Below are 21,041 nucleotides of genomic sequence, written 5' to 3'. Positions count from 1 at the left end.
AAATCCGCTAGCTTCCGGGCAGTAATTTTACCAAAAAGTTGAACAATAAGTCTATATTAACATAATCATTTATGAAACAATAAAATTAAGTGATTTTGTTTGCATTTAAAATAAACATATGGTCCTCTTTGCCAAAGTCATTTTAGAATTCATCCTCAGGGGCTCTATGGGACTAGAGTCACCTCCCTCTCTCCTCTATAGCTGAGGTTTCTCTGTTAAGGACACTTCAGAGAAAGAGTTACAAATCACTGACCTCAGGAAACCACGGAACAGTGAGTTCACCAGTAGAACTCCCTAAGACGCCATGCGCAAGGGCACGGGCTACTCAAATCAGTTCTGTATTGCTCACAGAAGCCCTGGCATGAAAAAGGAGCCGTCAAGCGCCGTCTGGTGATAACAGATCAACTTTAATTCTAGCACCTGAAGCTATACAAGGGTTCACTTTATAAACTTCATGGGACTGTTGTACACATTCAATAAAGTGACCACTGTGCAATACCACTGAGAGTCGCAAAACCAGGAACACACTTTTGAATTGCTTAAACACAATCCACAGAGTTAAAAACAAAATCAGAAGCCATCCACAGTTACACTAATTGTCAAGTAGAGGTTTTACATGTAATACTTGATATAACAAGTCAACATCTAGCAGGGACATTGAGCGCGACTTCACGGTCTCGTCCTGTTGGGCTCTGTTGGGAAGTTTTTCTGATTATTGGCCACCGGTGGATGTAACAAGGACCAGGGGTTTCCACTTTCTCCTCGTCAGTTAACAGTGAACAGTGAGAATTAAATACTTGTCTTTACATATACACAAGGTACGCCGTGAAAGCATATTCGCTTACAAACATATAAAAATACTTGTTAACTAGTTTGATAAGAAAATAACGTATAAAAGTATATAGCAAAAACATTAATCATCTCTGACTCTGGAAAGATCAATTCCATATTTTATATTACATCAAACAAAAACAGTTTTAGTTTGGGGTGGGTTCTTGTTTTTGTTTAATCCCGCAACCAGGAATACTCGAAAAGGAAGACAGATAGGAACCGCTCACTCTTACCCTTAGCACGGCTGGGAAAAGAAACCAAGTTCATTGACACACCTAAGTGCAGAACGAGTCCAAACATTTGGCCACAGAGAATATTGTCATCTTGAAGGAGGCATAATAACAAAGGCTTGATCAGCAGTTTTTAATCCATAACTACAACAGGAATTTTGGTATTATGGCCACTGGAAAACAAAAGCCACAGCGTCAGGAAAGGCCTGAGATGCTCACTTTTGTAGATTCCATTCAGTGTATTTAAAACTAATGAGAGTTGACATCAAAAGCTTTAAAGATAGGTAGAAATTCACATTTAAAAAAAAAATACCCTCTGTATGCTTCTATTTAGAGTAACAGTAGGCAACACGATTCCAGAAGTTAAAAATTACTTCACAACCTACCACTCCAGCTTAGCAAACAGCTTAGATTCCAAACTTGGTTCATCTATTAAAATGTAAGCCCTTAGAGAATGCATCTGTGTGTGTAGTCGTGTGTTTTAAAGGAATCAGATCATGTCTGAAGCAGCCTTAGTGTTTCCTTTACATCGGTCTGGGTCTGAGAAAGACCGTTAACATGAGCTTCGCAGAAAGAATTAGCCAGCTTCTTGGTGTAAGGCTACCACGGTGATCATCAGTCTAAGGCTACAAAGGTACCGGCAGGATGTAAACGGTAACAGAGGCTTCCCTGGCAGTTGGCAGCTAAATCTCAAGGAACTCTTAGGAAACGACACAATGACAGCCTTTCTTGTCTTTTTCCTTCCGGGTTGGTTCTGGCGACGGAGGGCATTCTTGCTCTTGAAATTTCCTGTAAGACAGAGAACTCTGAATAGTATCGCCATTAGTAATCTCCCAATACAAACACAGGTTAGTTCTGGACCTGTGGCATCGAAACACACGCACTTCCCAGTGCTCCTCACAGATGTTAGGAGGACTTAAGACTCTGTGACGTTTAAAAACAAGAAATCATCTACCTCCCTTCCTCATGCCTGGGTGATTGACAGGTGAGAGTCAAGGATTCCTGAGAGTCGAAAGGAAAGACTGGTATTTAATTAAAGGAGTTATTATTTTTAAGGAGGAACTGCTTCGTCGGGTGAACACGAAAACCGAAGTGGGATGATGAGGGCTGGCAGGCAAGGCCTCCAGGACAACACTGTAGAGTTACAGTCAGCGGTGTCCAGTCTGTTCACACGGCTGAGTAACTGCCACGGCCGTCTACTTCTGCGGAGCTGCAACTGGCAGAAACCAAACCTGCAGCCTCTCTTCTTCCCTTCCACAAAAGGAAACCTCCACCTCAAGTTCCCCCAGATTCACAGTGAACGAGGGCCCCTCCACATGCCTATCAAAGCCATCTAATCAACAGAGAGCCAGGTGACAGGGAAGAGAGGAGGAACCAGAGCCACGAGGACTCCAAACAAACCAATCACCAGCAGCTAACTCTGTCACATGCACAGCTGACCTCATCCACCACCTCAGGCAGCTCCCTAAACCAGAGGCCTCTGAGGCCACCTACCACCCGCCTCTGTGGACTGGAGTGTTGTTCATCTATGTCTCCCTGGGGCCAAACACCTGAGAGATGATGGACTCTCTGCTGCCTGAGTTGCTCTTAGCCTGGCAGGGGTTTGGCAGGAACTAGGAATCTGAGATTTAGATTCAAGTCCCAGGGCTTAATGGACAGGGAGTGTAACGGATACCATTCAGTTCTCCGGGTTGTAGCAAGGATTAAATGTAGTAACGTTGAAAGAACGTCACTCAGTGTCTGACAGAGCCTTGATTAGCGGCTGTCACCGCTACCGTCAAAGCATTTACTGTTTTCAGAATCCTTACATGTACTTTCTACTTCAACTTAAGATAATGAGATTTTTATGGGTTGGAAGTGTCTAGAATATGCTATGTATCTAGTTGAAATTTAACTCATAGTGTACCCCAACCCCCTAGAAAACAATCACTCCTACTAACAATTCCCTCTTTCATCACCAATTAAAACCCACACCTAACACGTGTCTGGCTTACCTTATAACTCGGACGAGTTCATGGAAAGCTTGATCTACATTCATCCTGATCTTAGCCGACGCCTCCATGTACGTGACCTTGAGCTGCCTCGCTAACTGCTGCCCTTCTTCCTGCGTTACCTGAAATGATGCAGCGGTTGTGTTTAAGGCACAGTATTAGCAATCCCATGGGGCCCGACTAAGTCTGGCTACAGGCAGAAGGTACTACTGTGCCTCCTAAAGCCAGGCTGACTCATCGTAAGGAACGGACAGGTACCACAGTGCCACACAATCTGACGCCCACCTCCGCACAACTCAGAAGGATGCACCTACAATAGAAACACAGTTGGACTGCAATATCCATGGGCTCAACCAACTGCAAATCCAAAACCCCTCGAGCAGAGCTGAATGTGCTGGCACACTCTTAGAATCCCAGCACTCTGGAGGCAGAGGAAGGAGCATCAGGAATTCAGGGCCATACTTGGCTAGATAGCAAGTTTGAGACTACCTGACTTGTCTCCAAAACAAAATAAAACCAACCTCTAGGCTGAACGGTAACTGTAGTGAGCATGTGCACATTCAATCAGGCCATTATTCCTAAACAACACAGAACAAGGGTTTACATAGCATTTATGCCATATAAGGCATTATAAGCAATATAAAGATGGTTTCCAATCTACAGGAGACTATGCATAGGTCATAAGCAAGTTCTCCGCTTTTGTATAAAATGGGGCTTTCAAGCATCTGAAGATGCTGATGTCTCTGGGGGTCCTGGGACCAATCCCTATTGCTACCAAAGGACATCTGCACTAACTCTCAAGGTTTAGTTTAGAGATATCAGAAGCATTAGCTCTAGCGTTCCAGGAAGAAAAAACAGAAAATGCTAGAAAGGTGCCGCCTAACCCTATAAAGGGGGTCAGGGAGAGCCTGCCTGAGGAAATGGTCTAAAAATTAAATAGAGTCTGTAGTTCAGTGGCAGCAGAGTAAGAAACAGCCATGGCAAAAAAAAGAAAGGGAGAGGGAGGGAGGAAGAGAGGGAGAGACAGAGAGATGAGGGAGGGAGGGAGGGAGGGAGGGAAAGGTGAGGCAGAAACCATTAATTATCACTAAAAACCCTCTGCATTTTAAACACAAAAGATCCCAAAAGCAAATATTTCCCGAAGTCAGAACACTGTTATTTGTTTATATTTACATAAATCCCAAAGCTTAAATTTGAGGTCTCCTGGGGCTGGAGAGATGGCTCAGAAGTTAAGAGCATTGCCTACTCTTCCAAAGGTCCTGAGTTCAATTCCCAGCAACCACATGGTGGCTCACAGCCATCTGTAGTGGAGTCTGGTGCCCTCTTCTGGCCTGCAGGCATAGACACAGACAGAATATTGTATCCATAATGAATAAATAAATAAATATTTAAAAAAAAATTGAGGTCTCCTGGAACATGCATCTCACTACTATCCTCAAAGTAAAGACTCGGGGAAAGGCTACAAAACTCACATGAGAAGAGTACCTGGCACCTGTCTGCCCCCCCCCCCAAAACACACACCCTTCCATTCTTTTCAGTCATTAGCTTGTCCACTGTAAGAATGCAGTGATAACTGTTACACAGTTCATACTCAGAACCATTCTGCTCATCCAAGTTTCCGTACGTTCGCGAGCCTTTCCCACACTGCTCTGCAGATCCTGTCTGGTGCAGAAGCCTCGGTGAAGGCTTTCTCTGGCCTCAGTGCACCTCCCAGCACTGCCCATCCTCAGTGAGAGGGGTACTCCTGACTCATACTCTGCCTATCAAGTATGCTGTCAGCTGCAGGATTTTATTTAAAATGTCCTTTACCCAATTAACAAAATTTCCAGCCATTCTGTTTATAAAGGGAATTATCAAGAACAAATGTCAGATATTATCAATTTTTTTTTCTACTGAGATGGTGTGATTCTTTTCCTTTTATAATTTTTTGACAGGATGAATTATGATAGTTCATTCCCACTTCTGAGACTCTATGGGAAGATTGCCTACTGTTATTTATTAAAAAATTTTTACATGTAGACTGGAAAGATAGCTCAGAGGCTAAAAGCACTGGCTGCTCCTCCAAAGGTCATGAGTTTAATTCCCAGCACTCACCTAGTGGCTCATACAACTTATAAACTCTCTGGTGTGCAGGAATACATGCAAGGAACATTGTATACTAAATAAATAAATAAATAAGTAAATAAATAAATAAAGCTTTTATTTTTTTTTTTTAAGAAAGAAGAATTTTACAAGTACACTCAGCAGAGAGACCAGAACATGATTTTTCTATCTGGTTTTGATTTCAGTGTAATCCTGCTTCATATAACAAGCTGGAAGAGTTCTCGCTTCTTCGATGTTCAAGGATAGTTTGATACAGGGAATATTCCTTCCTTAAAAGTTTACTATAATTCAGCCAGGCAGTGGTGGTGCACACCTTTAATCCCAGCACTCAGGAGGCAGAGGCAGGAGGAACTCGGTGAGTTCAAGGCCAACCTGTTCAACAGAGTTCCAGGATAGCTGCGGCTACACAGTGAAATTCTGTCCCAATCAATCAATCAATCAATCAATCAATCAACCAATCAATAGTTTAGTATAATTCACCAGCGACTCCATCTGGGCTTGACATTTTTTTGAAGGCAAGTGTGACAAATGTATTTGACAGATGGGGAACTATCTGGCCAATCTACTTGCATCTTGAGCAGCTTTGGTGGTTTGTACCTTTCTGGGAAGGGGACCACTGTATACCTACTTTACTAAATTCACTGATGTCAAGTTCTTTACAGCATCTCTTTATGCTTTACACATTTGTAAGATGTGATGGAATGTCTTTCATTCCATATACTGATTTGTGGTCCTCTCTTCTTTCACTGGGACTCAAATCTAGAGGCTCATATGCATTAGATAAGCTCATGTTGGATGGATGGATGGATGGATGGATGGATGGATGGATGGGTGGATGGGTGGATAGACAGACAGACAGATAATAAATAGACACTAACAAATAATAGACAAAGACAGACAGACACATCTGATCTTTCTGATTATTAAGTCTGGTCTGCCAGTTTGGGGTTTTTACTTATTTCTGTAGTTTTTACATTCCTTTTTTCTTTTCTTTGTGGGCAATGGGCCTTGCACCTACCATGCACACATTCAACCACTGACCCAGACTTTCTCTACTTCACTTTCCTCCTCACTATGGCTTTAATTTGCCATTTTTCTACTCTAATATGTCTATTTAGTGATGCAAGCAACTCCTATAACAGCCCATTAATCCTGACATGCTATATTTGTGTTTAAATTGCATCTCTGTAATTTGGGATTCTCTGTAATCTCTTAAAATCTTTTCCCTTCTTGAGAATTTGACGATTTCCTCTATGGTATTAATGCCCACATCAATGCCACTGCCACCAGAATGTACGTGTTATATGATAAGGCTTCCTTAAATTTGAGGCTTGTTTTATGATCTGTTCTTATTTCAAAATAATGCAAACTCCATGCTGTTGAGTTTATCCATTAGGGGTCAATTAGGCCAAGCTGATGGACGGGTCCTGGGCAAGTCATCTCTGCACATCTCTCGTTCTCTCTCTACTTCTCCCTGCAATTCTTTTAACTCTTACTTCAGGATTTTGAAGCTGTTACGAGGTATGTGACCGCCTAGGATCATTATATCCTCTTGGTGAATTAATCTCTACCTGTGAGCAACCCTCTGTACCCCTGGTAAAACACTGGGTCAAAAATCCACTTACGCGCTCTCTTTATGGCCACTTTCGCTGCTGCCAACACAGTATATCCTACCCCAGCCTTGGATTCTAGGTAGGCTGTGTGTCTATAAGCTGAAAGTAGATGTCCTGCTGGACCTGGCTTTTTCATCCCGCCTGACACATTTGTCTTTCCACTGAGATCCCGAGACCTCCTCTCTTGACTCTGTGTGCACCTGTTCACCTCCTGGGCTAAGAACAGTTTCTACACTGCCTATTCTGCCATGGGCTAATTTACCTCATGTCTGTTAGAGTACCTCAGTGGCTGTTTGGGACAGCACAGTCTACACTTTAATTCATCGTCATATTCGATTGTGGCCAAACCGGTTTAAACTGGCCTACACATGGCATGAGACCTGTACAAGGCTGCTCTGCCCTCTTGCTCTTTTCTAGTGTTACCAGCTTTTACCTCACATTATTTCTGCCTCAAACATTCAGTTATGCTTGGAAGAGGTTTAAATAACAATGACGTCATTTTTACTTGCCCCGGTCCTCTGTGCTGACTCAGATTCCCGTTTGGGGTCATTATCTCCCTCAGTCTGAGACATCTTCATATTCCCGGTAACTCAGGTCTGGTGGTGCTGAACTCTTACATTTCGTATGTTTGGGAGAAATCTTTTTAACTCAGCTTCATCATTGAGAGACAACAGGGTTTTGCTCTCAGTACATACGAGATGTCATCTTATGGCTCAAATGGTTTCCAGTGACAAACACTGTTACTGCACACGGCTGGGACAGAAGACCTGACAAAAGGACTCATAGCTTCAAAGCACAGTCCTTTACGGCAGGAAAGTCACGGGGGTGAGAGAGATGAGATGGGGGTTGGGGAGGTGGTAACATGACCTCCACAATCAGGAAGCAGAGAACCACATACATCAGAATGCCTATATTCAGTTCACTTTCTCATTTTCATGCAGTCCAGAACCCCAGCCCATGGAATGACACCACCCACATTCAACTTTCAGTTAAGTAATGTAGATAACCCCTCCCAGACATGGCCATGTCTGCCCTAATCCAGGTAAAGCCTCCCAGAGGCTTGCCTCCTCCTGTTAAGGAGACAGTCAATACTAACGCCACACCCGCTGCCTTTAACTCCTGCTCCTCTGGGAGCGGTTTCTCTTTAGCTACTTCCCAGATTTTTGTCTTTATCGTGGGCCATCAAGCACTTTATTACAATCTGTCTTGCAACAGTCTCACCCGTTTGTGCTCTGGGTTTGCGTGTCTCGGATGTAAGCAATGCAGTTTCCACCCAATTCCGAAATCTTCAGCCATTACACTTCTCTGCAGCAGCATCTGGTGCATTCATCATCTCATTCGCTTCAGCTTCTGGAGGTTTGACTTGACCTCTGTTATCCCCACGTCACACCTACCTCACGCAGCCAGTGCTTCCTAGAGCCTCGGGATGCAGGGAGAAAGCCGGCCCCCACTCAGTGTCTGTCTAGTGAGTCTGTTCTTCTGTAACTTCTAGGTTAAATAACTGGTCTCTTCTTAACACACAGGTTGTGCTTTGGGCTTTCTTGACATGACTGATATTTCTGAGTGCATACATGGAATTTAAAATTTCATTCCCCAATCTCAGTAACTCGAATACAATAGCCCTTCATTACTGTAAAGCCCAGCACTGCTTCACATGGTCCGTGTCCTGTTGCAGCCCAGCAGAGGCGCACACAAGTCTCACACAGGATTGCCACACCGACATTTATATGATTTTTACCTGGACTTTCTTCAAAACAACATTCCTGCCCTAGGACTATGAGGCTGAAATACCTACTAGATTCTATCTACAAGCAAGAAATAAGTTAGGAGGCCAACTGAAAAAGGGGGGCTTCACAGAACACAAATTTACAAAGAAAGGTTTCTATTTTAAGAAAACCAGTCACGGCAAATCCCTTCCTACAAAAAAGGCTTCATGTAGTCACAATTTCTCTTTCTTTCTTCCTACAGTATTATTCTTTATCTCCCAGGGGAGGGTGTGGGTGTGCACACACACATTTGTTCACACACACGCAGAGAGCAAAGGTCTGTGTTGAGAGCCCTCCTCTATTGCTCCTCACCTTATGCTATGGCATACGGCCTCTCCCTAAAGCAGGCAGCCTCCTGTCCTTGGACACGGGCCTGAGCTTTTCAGCACACACATAACCTCTGTCTGTGCACACACTTCAGATGGAAGAATCCATTCAGAAAAGCCTACTCCACGCTAACCACTCAAATCTTTACGGGGACAGAAATATGACTTATCTCCTATGCTGCTTCTCCTACTCCTGCTTATTTCCCTGAGACTCCATTACATTTTTATTTACAGGAACATATTTATAATCCCGTGACACATAAAACAGGCTGTGTCACAATGCGCTGAATACCTGCAGACAGATGGAAACTATACACTACATACGGGCAATCTTTAGTGCATAAATAACTTTAAAAAACTCACACAGAGCCAGCAAAATGGCTAATCAGGTGAAGGTACTTGCTATGCAAGCCTTGGAATCTGAGCTCAATCCCCAGAACCCATGTAGGGTAGGAGAGAACTAACTTCCAAAAAGTTGTCTTCTGATCTCCACAAGGATGCTATATCATATGAGCCAACATATGTTACACACACACAATAATAATAATAATAATAATAATAATAATAATAATAATAATATAAAATACATGTAGGGGAGCTAATAATGAGCTCAGTTGCTTCCAGGGGTGCCCCCTCCTGCTGGTCCCCAACTGCTACCACCTGCTCTGGAGACATCTACACAACCCACGTTGCCCTCCCATTCTTTCACCAGAGTAACCACAACAAAAACATCTGAGAAAAAAATATTTCTACAATGGAGGCAGGAAGCAGTGAAGGGTGGGCAGAAGTGAGCACGAGACAGGAGCAGAGCCCTTCTCTGCATGTCCCCTCTGCCACCCCTTCCCCACCCAGCAAAGCACGTGCTGGAACACACACAGAGCGCCCCCTTCAGGCAACAGATAACAAATGTACAAATACCCATATTGTACACTTGGCACTGACTTGCTGTAGAGATCACATTTTTGTCACTGTAACTTTGTAACAATTCAGATCAGAAAAAGGTCTAACTGGAACATTCAGTCTCCACTAATAGCAACGAGGTACTTTTCTGAGGTTTAGTGTGAGACCAGGTGTGTCTCACTTGCCGTCTGCATGCTACACACCTCCCAGAGCAGCCACTAACTCGGCTTGGTACATCTGTGAATGACAACATAGCAACACCCACAGGCTGAATACCAAGTTAGAGCTAATCACCCCCTTACGTTAATGTTTCAGATTCAGTATGCTTCCAAAATATTTACAGGGTTGGAGAGATAGCTCACTTGCTGCTCTCCCAAGACCAGAGTTCAGCTCCCGGAACCCACATCAGGTAGGTTACATCTATCCGTTCCTACAGCTCCAGGGATCCAGTGCCTCTGACTTCCTTGGGCACGTGCATTCCTGTACAACATGCCCACATGCAATCACACACACACACACACACACACACACACACACACACACACCACAAACTTAAAAAAAAATTAAAAAAAATTTTGAACAAATACAGCACTGATCAAGGTTGCGTTTTAAACAATTAGGTACAAAAGGAAATCTGCCTCCATGCTAGGTGTCAATCCATTTTCCCGATGTCTGTACTGTGCCAACAAAATCCTAAGAATCTATTAACGGGCTGGTGGCATGGCTCAGCAGCTATTTGCCACACAAGTCCGGCAACCTGAACTGACCCCAGGTAAACTTGGAAAGAGAGAACTGACTCCAAAGCTGTTCTGACTTACACCTACACTGTGGTTCCAACAGACAAGCACGGGCGTGTGCACAATCGCACACACTGTAAGCACACAGGAGACTAACAAAATAATAGTAATAAGCCATAAAGTGAAAATCTGTTAACATGAGGTTACAAGAAAACAAGGGAAAATATTGGCAAGAAACAATTTCAATGTGGGACAGAGACTAAGGAATTCTCAAGAAGAACTCCACAACAGAGGTAGCTGATTCTGATCCCAAAAGGCAGGGTAAACAATGCATAATAAAGAGGGTTCAGAGAAACTAACACTGAAGGTCACCAGCGTCAGAGCTGTCCAGTGGGAAGCATAAGTGAAAATTCAGTTTATTAATCCAACTAGAGAAAAATCCAAAGCCAGGTGTCACGGTGCGTTCCCATAATCCCAGAAGGCTAACGTAAGAGGATTTTCCTTTTGTGATCAACGCAGACTACAAACTCCAGGCCAGCCTAGGCTACCCAGGAAGATTAGCTGGGAATATCTGCATACTGGAATTATATTACAACTATCCTTTAAATAAAGGTGATTGTGGAGACGCAGTGAACAGATTAAGCATGTATGAGTAGCTTTATGTTCTGCGTGAACTAAGCATGATAGCACTTGGGAGGCTGGGACAAAGAATCACAAGTTCAAAACCGGTCTGGGCCACACAGTAAGACCCTACCCGAAAACAATAAAAAGGGAGGCAGGAAGAAGATGTGATCAAATGAAGATTCTTCATAGGAGTTTGTCAAATTGAATAGTTGTTGTAAGATGAATTTGCTTTTGTTCTTTCTTTTTCTTTTTGGTTTAAAGAAGAAAGGTAATTCAGTTTTCTTTAAGAGGAAAGGGAGGGGGACAAAAGATGATCTTAACTTATAGTGTTTAGATGTTATCCAAGAAACCACACGAGCCTGGCACATGACATATATAGACTTATATACAGACATATGTAGGCTTAGAGAGAGAGCTTTCTGGGATTCTGTGTAAAAATAATGAAAATACAACTCCCCCCAACTTTCTTCACACTTTGTGCATGCCATTCTGTGCGACAGTGTGCCAGACCCATCACCAAGCTGGTGCTGTGACACCCAGGCTTTTGAGCAGGGGTGTTCTTTGTCCCCTGAGGAAAAGGCTCCGTTTCCACAGCCTCCCAAGCACGGGAATCCCCAGCTCTCACCTGTCTCTGGTGATCCAGGTCAGCTTTGTTGCCAATTAAAATCATGGGGAACTCATCACGGTCCTTTACTCGGAGAATCTGTCTTTGAAACTTATAGATTTCTTCAAAACTGAAAAGCAAATAAATACATTGTGCTAAGAATCAAAATTCTGTGTTTCATTTATTACTGTACCGTCATATTTCTACTGTAAAGACATGGAAATCTCAGTTCCATAAAATAGCAATCTGGGGGGCTGGAGAGATGGCTCAGTGGTTAAGAGCACTGCCTGCTCTTCCAAAGGTCCTGAGTTCAATTCCCAGCAATCACATGGTGGCTCACAACCATCTGTAATGAGGTCTGGTGCCTTCTTCTGGCCTTCAGGAATACACACAGACAGAACATTGTATACATAATAAATAAATAAATATTTAAAAAAATAGCAATCTGGACAGAGCCTAGCACTCCTGATTTTAGCTCTTATTAGCAATACTATATTATATAATATATATTATATATATATTATATACATAATAGTGGGTTTCTATATGACATTTTCACACATGTATCTATCCCCACACTTTAGCTGGCACCAACCTGCCCCTATCCGTGACTGAAAAGACCAGCAGGAAGCCCTCGCCGGTCCTCATGTACTGCTCTCTCATGGCTCCAAACTCCTCTTGTCCGGCTGTATCCAAAACTAAAAAAAACAACAAAGAAATCAGTGCGTTCTCACTTTATAAATCGCCTCCCCACAAGGGCAGCCCCCTCCCCAGTCCTCCCCAGAGCCTATTTGATGTAAGAGGCAATGGCAGTCCTGTCTTAATATTTCATTTCTAACACCAAAGGCAGACATAGTCTAATGGCAGACAGTCTCAGAGTTTATCTTCATCACGCAGATTGATTTTGTGGCTAGAATATATTAGCATACCAATTACAAGGTTAAAAATATCAAACACATCCAAGCAGATGGAACCAAATCAGCTCTAGAAATCACTTGGCTATTTATCTTCTCCATGTAAAGATCTTGGAAAAGATGTCTGTAAGTTCAATCAGGAAACCGGGGGTGGGGCTGGGAAGAAGGCTCGGTGATCAAGCACACTGGCTGCTCCTCCAGAGAGCCCAGGTCTGCTCCCAGAACCTACAGGGCAGGTCACGCCTGCTTCAAACTCCAGTCCCGGGGAGTCTGACACCCTCTTCTGGCCTCCTTGGCATGTAATACACATACATCCATGCAGGCAAAACATTCATGCACATAAAAATAAATCTTTAAAAAATTATGGTTGATTCATTTTGTGTGTGTCTCTCTCTCTGTCACTCTGTGTCTGTCTGTGTCTGTCTCTCTGTATCTGTCTATGTTTCTTTGTGTCTGTCTCTCCCTCTCTCTCATTAGTCCAGCCACTAATGTGTTTCTTGATCTTCCTACTAGTTAAAACAACAAGGTTTTCTTCAGTGGGGAAGGGTTGTTAGTGTTAAAGCCTCGAAAGCTATAAACTCTCAGTTAACAAATACTGACTCTCTCTATGACCACTTCCCCTATCCTAACACTCACCAAGAGACATGAAGAGCTGAGCCCTGATGTTTCTTCCAATGACCCCATGTTGTGTAACTTCAGCAAGTTACATAACATGATCAGTTTCACCACAACAAAAATCAATCTGATTACTGTTTTCCTTTCCATCTGCTGAGGAGTATTTAAATTGATCAGCATGTAGATTAATCTATCAGGACCAATGACAGTGGAACAATAGCCAGGACTAGCTCAGAGGTAGAGACCTTGTCTGGCACATGCAAGGCCCACTGTTTAATCCCCAGTGGGGGTGGGGGTGGCGGGGATGGGGAGAGAGGGCATGGAAGCTCTCGGGGTTTACTTACTGTCCAGCCGGGCCGCTCGGTCATCGATGACACACTGCTTTGTGTATGAGTCTTCAATGGTCGGGTCATAGTCCGTCACAAAATAGGACTGGTAAAACAATCAGAAAAGAAAAAGATTATTTTAAAACTCATGTTACTTTCTACCTAACAGCATCAGTTTTATTGAATTCTGCTTTTCAGGAAATCACACATTTTAATTGTATTAGGTTATCTTACAGAATTTATTTTTAATTATGTGTACATGTATCTGTGTGCATAATTTATGCATTCTGAGTGTAAATATGCACACAGATCAGAAGAAGGGATCAGGTTTCCCGGAGCTGGGAGCAGCTGGAGTTAACCGTGGTTCCGAACCACCCCCTGTGGGTGCTGAGAGCGGAACTCATCCTGTGCAAGAGCCTACACAAGTCTAACCTCTGGGCCATTTCTCCAGCCCCTGCTTTAGCTTTTAATTCTGCCAATTTCACAGCAGTCTCCCCAATACACTCCTTAAGACAAAATACTAAATATTCTGAATTTTCCCTTCTAGAGTATTCAGAAAGAGTGCAAAAGATCTATTACATTTTTCCCCCTAATCGTTTGGGGCTAAGTATCTGGGAAAATCAGGAACTGTAATTCAGACCTATTCAACTCTGCTAAGTACCAGTTTTGAGAACGGAAACAGGTAAAGATGGAGACAGCAGTAAGAGGGCAATGTGTGCCATGTGCCATACTGATAATTTCTTTGTGTTTTAACAAATAAAGCTTGCCTGAAGATCAGTGTGCAGAGCTAAACTATTAGAGGCAAGGCAGTGGTGGTGGCGCACACCTTTAACCCCAGCACTCCAGAGAATCTCTGTTAGTTCAAGTCCACCCTGGGCTACACAAAATTAATCTAGTCTATAAGAAAAAAAGAGCTCAAACAAAGGTAATCCCAGCACTTGAGATCTCATACCTTTAATCCCAGCAGTAGGGAGGTAGAGATAGGAGTGTTATGGCAGGACAGAGAGAGGACTATAAGACAGGAGGCAGGAGCTGGTATGCAGTCTGAAGCAGTCAGTCTGAGGACAGGATTGCCCTTTGGGATAAAGCTGCTTCTACTTTGAGAGTTAGGGGAACATTTTATTTAATGAGGAGTGGGGGCTTCAAAGGAAGGATCTTGAGTAGCCCAGCTGACCTTGAACCCCTAATCCTCCCACCTACACATCAAGTGCTAGATTTCAGGTGTGCACCTACACCTGGCTCATGAATTTCTTCTGAGTTTCTTTACAGCAATCTGATGCTTCCTGCAATGACTTTATCCTGTAAAACCTGAATGTTATTACTCCTTCCCTCTGCAGTACTAGGAATGAAACCGGGGGCCTTGCAAATGTTTGGCAAGAAATGAATAGATCAAGTTGAAAAGAAAAATCAAGGATATGAGTGTAAAGATGAGCATAATAATAATAAAAATACTGAAGGAAAGTGGGGTTGAGGGTGAAGGGACACAGCATGGATAGAGCCATACCAACTCCTAAGGGTGGACAGGAAAGATGAAGGTCCCCACTCCTCCAGCTAAAAACAAACGAAGGAATGAGTGAGCAAGTGTTTTTATACTTTTATAAATGTCGACGTAATCACTGGACGGCTTCAAACACGATAGTGTTTTGCCCTATGAGACTGAAGGAAAACAGTGGCATGAGCTGTCTGCTTACAGGACCTTGAAGCACAAGGCAGTTGTTTGATTTTCCTTTTAGTACCTACACAAGTTTGCTTTGAAGAATAATCTTTGGAACACAATCTTTAATATTTTAACAATGCCACTTTCCTAACATGGGCACAGAATTTTTTCCGTACTTTTTAGTGTGTTAGTGCGTGTGAGCACACATACATGCACATGTATGTGATGTATATGCACATGTGAGAGGATCATGCGTGCCTTCTGAGGCAGTGTCTCCCTGAACCCGGAACCCCCTGGTTTTGTCTAGAATAGAAGCCAGCAAGTCTCAAGTCCCTACACCCCCAGTGCTGAGATATGCAGGAACATGGACGCTGCCAAGCCAACTCCAGGTCTTGACCTTGAGGAATAAGCACTCCTAACTGCTGAGCCCCTCTCTGGCCCCAGCACCTACACTAACCTCCAGCGCTAGCCTGGTGTGGTGGTACACTGGGGGGTGGAGGTAAGGGGACCAGAACTTCAAAGTCAACCTCAGCTACGCAGTCAGTTAGTTCTAAGCCAGCCTGCGACACAGGAGACCCTGCCTTTAAAGAACACTACCACCGTCACCTGGACTTAGAAACAGAAGGCAACAATGGGTCATCAATAAAAAGCAGTCTCCCTGGGCTGGAGAATCAGTTCCAGGGTTAAGAGCACTAGCTACTCCTCCAGAGAGCCTGGATTCAGTTTCCAGCACCCACATGGCAGCTCACAACCATCTATAATTCAAGTTCCAGTGCATCCCATGCCCTTTTCTGGCCTCTCTAGGTACTGCACACACATGATAAACAGATATGCCTGCACTCAAAACACCAATACAAGTAAAATAAAAATACACCTTTATTTTAAATAAAAAGAAACAGCCCCTGGTAATGTTGAGTTTAATTCTAACTGCTATTTCCACGCTTTGGGGTCTGAGGCAAATCTCTGGGGCTCAAACCTTCAGCACCCAGAACAGGACCAGACGGACCAGGCGGACCAGGCGGACCAGAGCAGTGCTCAGGGAGTGTGATCGCTGCCGTGACACACTTTGGTCATAGCAATACCTGGGCTGCCAGTGGCAGTCAGCCCCATGCTGCATCATCTAAAGCCGTGCTCCCCTGCAGCAGAGAAAGGGCAGCTGTAATGATTCAGCCCCAGTTACCCCAGACCCGCCATGAGCCATCTGGAACTTGGTGTCTGAATGTTATGAATCCAGATAAGCTCCCATCTGGGCTTCGGAAAATATTCTCAGGATTTAAGTGGCAATTACACAGATAAACACTGAGGCGAAAAGCTATCTTGCTCATTTAACATGTGTATACTTTGTGTGTGTAAAGATTACAACCATACAATAGTTCCCTATTTCTCCTTAGAATCGGTGGTTTATTATCTGTCTGGTGATTGCTTGTGTGTCTGGGGTGTTGGTTTTTTCCCACAGCACTGGGGGGGGGGGGGGCGGAAGCTAAGACTGGGGCATATCAGGCAAGAGCCCCAACACTGAACCACATCCCAGCCCTCCTCTTACTTTTGACTTTGAGACGTGACCTTACTAAGCTGACCAAGCAGGTCTTGAATTTATGATCTGTGCACTTTGGTCTCTTGAGGAGCTAAGAACAGCTTGTGCCTCCAGGGGTGACCAGCAATTAGTTTCTTACACAGTACACAAAAGCTTTTGAGTTTGTGCACGGTTTGATAAGCCCTTTGGTCAGTTCTCCTACGCTCTTGGTTCAAAGTTACAACTATAATATGGATGAACACCCACTTTCTACTCCTCAACGATGGAGCTCAGCGATAGCGATCCCTCTGAAGAACACTCAATCATTGTGCTACGGTCGGAACAAGAGAATTACCAAGACATGGTGGGGCTGTGGCTTGGTAGCAGGGCACTTGCTGGGCATGCTCAGGTCAATTCCCAACAGCAACAAAATAATAAGAAGGATACAGACAGGTTAAGCCAAATAGAACCATCATGAAGTGCCAATGCCATGCTTGCTCAGAAGACAACAAAATAAGAGGCTACGGCTGCAACTACACATGGAGCTGTGTGCATATCCACAGCACCCCAGGCTGTGACTACACATGGAGCTGTGTGCGTGTCCACAGTGCCCCAGGCTGTGTTGGAGCTGTGTGCATGTCCACAGCGCCCCAGGCTGTGTTGGAGCTGTGTGCATGTCCACAGCGCCCCAGGCTGTGTTGGAGCTGTGTGCATGTCCACAACGCCCCAGGCTGCAACTACACATGGAGCTGTGTGCATATCCACAGCACCCCAGGCTGTGACTACACACGGAGCGGTGTGCGTGTCCACAGCGCCCCAGGCTACGGTTACACGTGGAGCGGTATGCGTGTCCACAGCGCCCCAGGCTGTGACTACATACGGAGCGGTGTGCGTGTCCACAGTGCCCCAGGCTGTGACTACACATGGAGCTGTGTGCGTGTCCACAGCGCCCCAGGCTGTGACCACACATGGAGCTGTGTGCATATCCACAGCGCCCCAGGCTGTGTTGGAGCTGTGTGCGTGTCCACAGCGCCCCAGGCTGTGTTGGAGCTGTGTGAGTGTCCACAGCGCCCCAGGCTGTGTTGGAGCTGTGTGCGTGTCCACAGCGCCCCAGGCTGTGTTGGAGCTGTGTGAGTGTACACAGCGCCCCAGGCTGTGACTACACACGGAGCGGTGTGCGTGTCCACAGCGCCCCAGGCTGTGTTGGAGCTGTGTGCGTGTCCACAGCGCCCCAGGCTGTGTTGGAGCTGTGTGCGTGTCCACAGCGCCCCAGGCTGTGTTGGAGCTGTGTGAGTGTACACAGCGCCCCAGGCTGTGACTACACACGGAGCGGTGTGCGTGTCCACAGCGCCCCAGGCTGTGTTGGAGCTGTGTGAGTGTCCACAGCGCCCCAGGCTGCGGCTACACATGGAGCTGTATGCGTGTCCACAGCGCCCCAGGCTGCAGCTACACATGGAGCTGTGTGCGTGTCCACAGCACCTCAGTAACCAACCAGAAAAAAAATCTCCAGCTGCAGAGAACACTGGGGGAAGGGGTGCTGAGCTAGACAGTGGAGCTTCAGGAAATCCAGGTGGACCAAATGCATCAGAAGAGAGGGTGGTTTGCTAACAGCACCCTAAAGGATATATGGAGAAGAGTCCTGGCCAGAAGAAAGATGTCCACTGAAAGGCCAGGGGGCATCCCACTGGAGAAGTTATTCCACTTGGGTGGAGAGATCTAATGTCCCTGATAAGAACTGGTCTGTACAGCCAGCGGTGGTGGCACATGCCTTTGATCCCAGCACTCAGGAGGCAGAGGCAGGCGGATCTCTATGAGTTCGAGACCAACCTAGCTGAGTTCTAGGGTGGCCAGGGCTACACAAAGAAATCCTGTCTCAAAAAAACCAAAATCAGAAAAAAGAAAAGATCTGATCTAGGTAAGGCTGTCCTCCACAGCTCAAGACTGCTGGGATGAGCAGACAGGCTCTGGACCCTCCAGGGTACAGGCTCTCTGTTTGGTGGTGTTGGAGGTCCTTCTGTCTGTGTGTTGTTTTTATTGGTTAATAAATAAAGAAAACTGGCTTGTGTCTCGATAATGCAGAACGAAACTAGGCAGGGAAACCTAAACTGAATGCTGGGAGAAAGAACGGTGGAGTGAGGGAGAAGCCGTGTAGCCCCGCCAGAGACAGACAGCAGGACTTTAGCTGGCAAGCCACAGCATCATGGCGATACACAGATTAATAGAAATGGGTTAAATATGTAGAGTTAGTCAATAAGAAGCTAGAGCTAATGGGCCAAGCAGTGTTTTAAATAATATAGTTTCTGTGTGACTTTTTTCGGAGGGGCTGAGCACCAGGGAACCAACAAGGAACCTCCTCCAGAAGTCTGGCCTCTTAAGAGGATGACAAACTCCCCAGCTGCAGACTCAGTGAAACAGGAAAATGGGGAAGAGAGCTGTCCTTCCGCATTCCAAGGGACAAAAGCGACAACCACTTTCTCCTGAGGCAAACCTGGTGGGAAAGTGCAGTTCCCAAATACCGCCACAGGGCGGAGTCTGTACCACACAGGGGACTAGGGATCCGGCACTATGGTTAATTCCCACACTCTTGCATAAAGAGGAAAAAAGGTTAGCTCAGAAGTACCTCAGAGGAGGCAAACACATCTCTGCACCAGGCCCATACCAATCTTAGAAGTCTTAGGGGTTTCCTGAAGGACACAATGTGGAAGGAGTATAAAAAGCGTAAGAGTCGAAAAATCTTTCAAAGTACCAGATATGGGTGTGTGTTATATTGTCAACAGAACTCATAATAGTTGACTCTCTAACTCATTTCACCCCAATTTTAAAATAAAAGTTGTGGAGTGTCAGAGCTAGAGTCAGCTAGATGAAGAGGGGTCTGCAGATGCGGGGCGGGGAGGAACACACAAGACTGGCTAATGGAAGTGAATACAATCAAAACATCTGTATGGAAATCACCTAATCATCACTGTAATTAGTACACGCTAACAAAATCATTTTTAAGAGAACCATGTGGTCAAATCAAGAAGCTAAGAGCTGATTCCGAGCTTACAAATGACCTCAGAAAACTTGTAGGCCTGTTCTTCCTTCCTCCCTCTCCTTCCTGCTCGCTCCCTCTCTCAACTACACACGGATCTTATGGTTACTTTTCTAAAATTACATTGTGTCCATTTCTTCCCCCAACCCAGCCAGAACTTAATCAGGGTAAAGACCAGAACATTGCCTGAGAAGAAAGGGCTAGAACTTCACCACCAAATGTAGCACCAGTACTCTCGGCGTGGGGCGGAGGGGGGCGGGAGGGGAGGTCCTGCTGGGCACCTTCCAGCCAGACCACCGAGCCTCTCTGCGGGTGGGCACACTGGCCCTCCTTCCTTCCTGCCCCCATCACAGAACAGCAGGCAGTGGGGCTGGGCCCCTGCCTTGTTTACTACTTAACAGATTTTCTCATTTAATTCTCACGGTGACTCTTCCAACAGAATCCCCCCTTTTACAAACATCTCTAATCAGAGAGTTAGACTTTCTTCAAGGCTGACCAACTAACAAGCAGGACTGTGATGTAAGTTCAGACCTGATGCTAAGTCTATAATATCCTAAGAATTTTGCTATTTATTGAATAGGAAATTCTCCATTGACCTATGAAATAAGGAAACATACTACCAAAGAGAAGAGGGAGAGAAGAGAGGATGGAGAGGGAGAGAGAAAAGACAAGATTAACAAACCCACATACATCTTGGTGAGCTCCTGCCCAACTCTCCTAGGAGGGATCTTGAAACATTCTAGACACAAAGTCCCCAAAGTCCTCATGTCCACTGTAAGTAAGCATCGCCTTACTGACACTTCTATCCACAAAACAAGTCTTACTTTTCTCTCTGCTATTATAAAGCATAACCTGTGTTTAATAACTGTTTGGTACCTTTGATTAGAGGCATTTATAATGTCTTTTTTGTAAGCCTCTCTAAGCGTCTTCCTGAAGGCAACATGATGAGAAAATGAGGGCCTCTGGAGTCAGGGGATTGAAATTCAAATCCAGAAGCCACACTTGACAGATGTTTGAGCCCTTAGATGAATTCAGAATCTCAACAGGGATGGGGGAGGTAGCTGAGCAGGTAAGAGCACTTGCTGCTGTGGCAGAGGACCCAGGTTCAATTCTCAGCACTCACATGGTGATGGCTCACAACCTTCTGTAACCCCAGGATCAGAAGTCTTCTTCTGGCCTCTTCAAGTACCAGGGTACACATGCGCATATAGATAAACCGCTAAGGCACGTAAGATAAATAAATAAAGCTTTCTTTTTAAA

The 21,041-nt window shown here is 44.9% G+C and overlaps 1 protein-coding gene across 1 annotated transcript in view; it reads right to left on the bottom strand.

Moving 5' to 3' along the window:
- Nucleotides 1-394: 394 nt before the first annotated feature.
- Nucleotides 395-21,041, bottom strand: part of Rras2 (RAS related 2) — a 72,371-nt gene continuing 51,724 nt past the window's right edge. Inside the window, exons 2-6 of the mRNA XM_041667106.1 lie at nucleotides 13,599-13,686; nucleotides 12,321-12,423; nucleotides 11,747-11,855; nucleotides 3,056-3,174; nucleotides 395-1,850 (exon numbers count right to left, since the gene is read on the bottom strand). Of these exons, the coding sequence (XP_041523040.1) occupies nucleotides 1,763-1,850; nucleotides 3,056-3,174; nucleotides 11,747-11,855; nucleotides 12,321-12,423; nucleotides 13,599-13,686 (507 nt within the window). The 3' untranslated portion in view covers nucleotides 395-1,762. The remainder of the gene's footprint in view (nucleotides 1,851-3,055; nucleotides 3,175-11,746; nucleotides 11,856-12,320; nucleotides 12,424-13,598; nucleotides 13,687-21,041) is intronic.

Source organism: Microtus oregoni, unplaced genomic scaffold, assembly GCF_018167655.1.
Source record: "Microtus oregoni isolate MIOR12 unplaced genomic scaffold, Mior012 000016F_ref0000370, whole genome shotgun sequence".
NCBI lineage: Eukaryota > Metazoa > Chordata > Mammalia > Rodentia > Cricetidae > Microtus > Microtus oregoni.
This window is presented reverse-complemented; position numbering and strand designations above follow the sequence as displayed.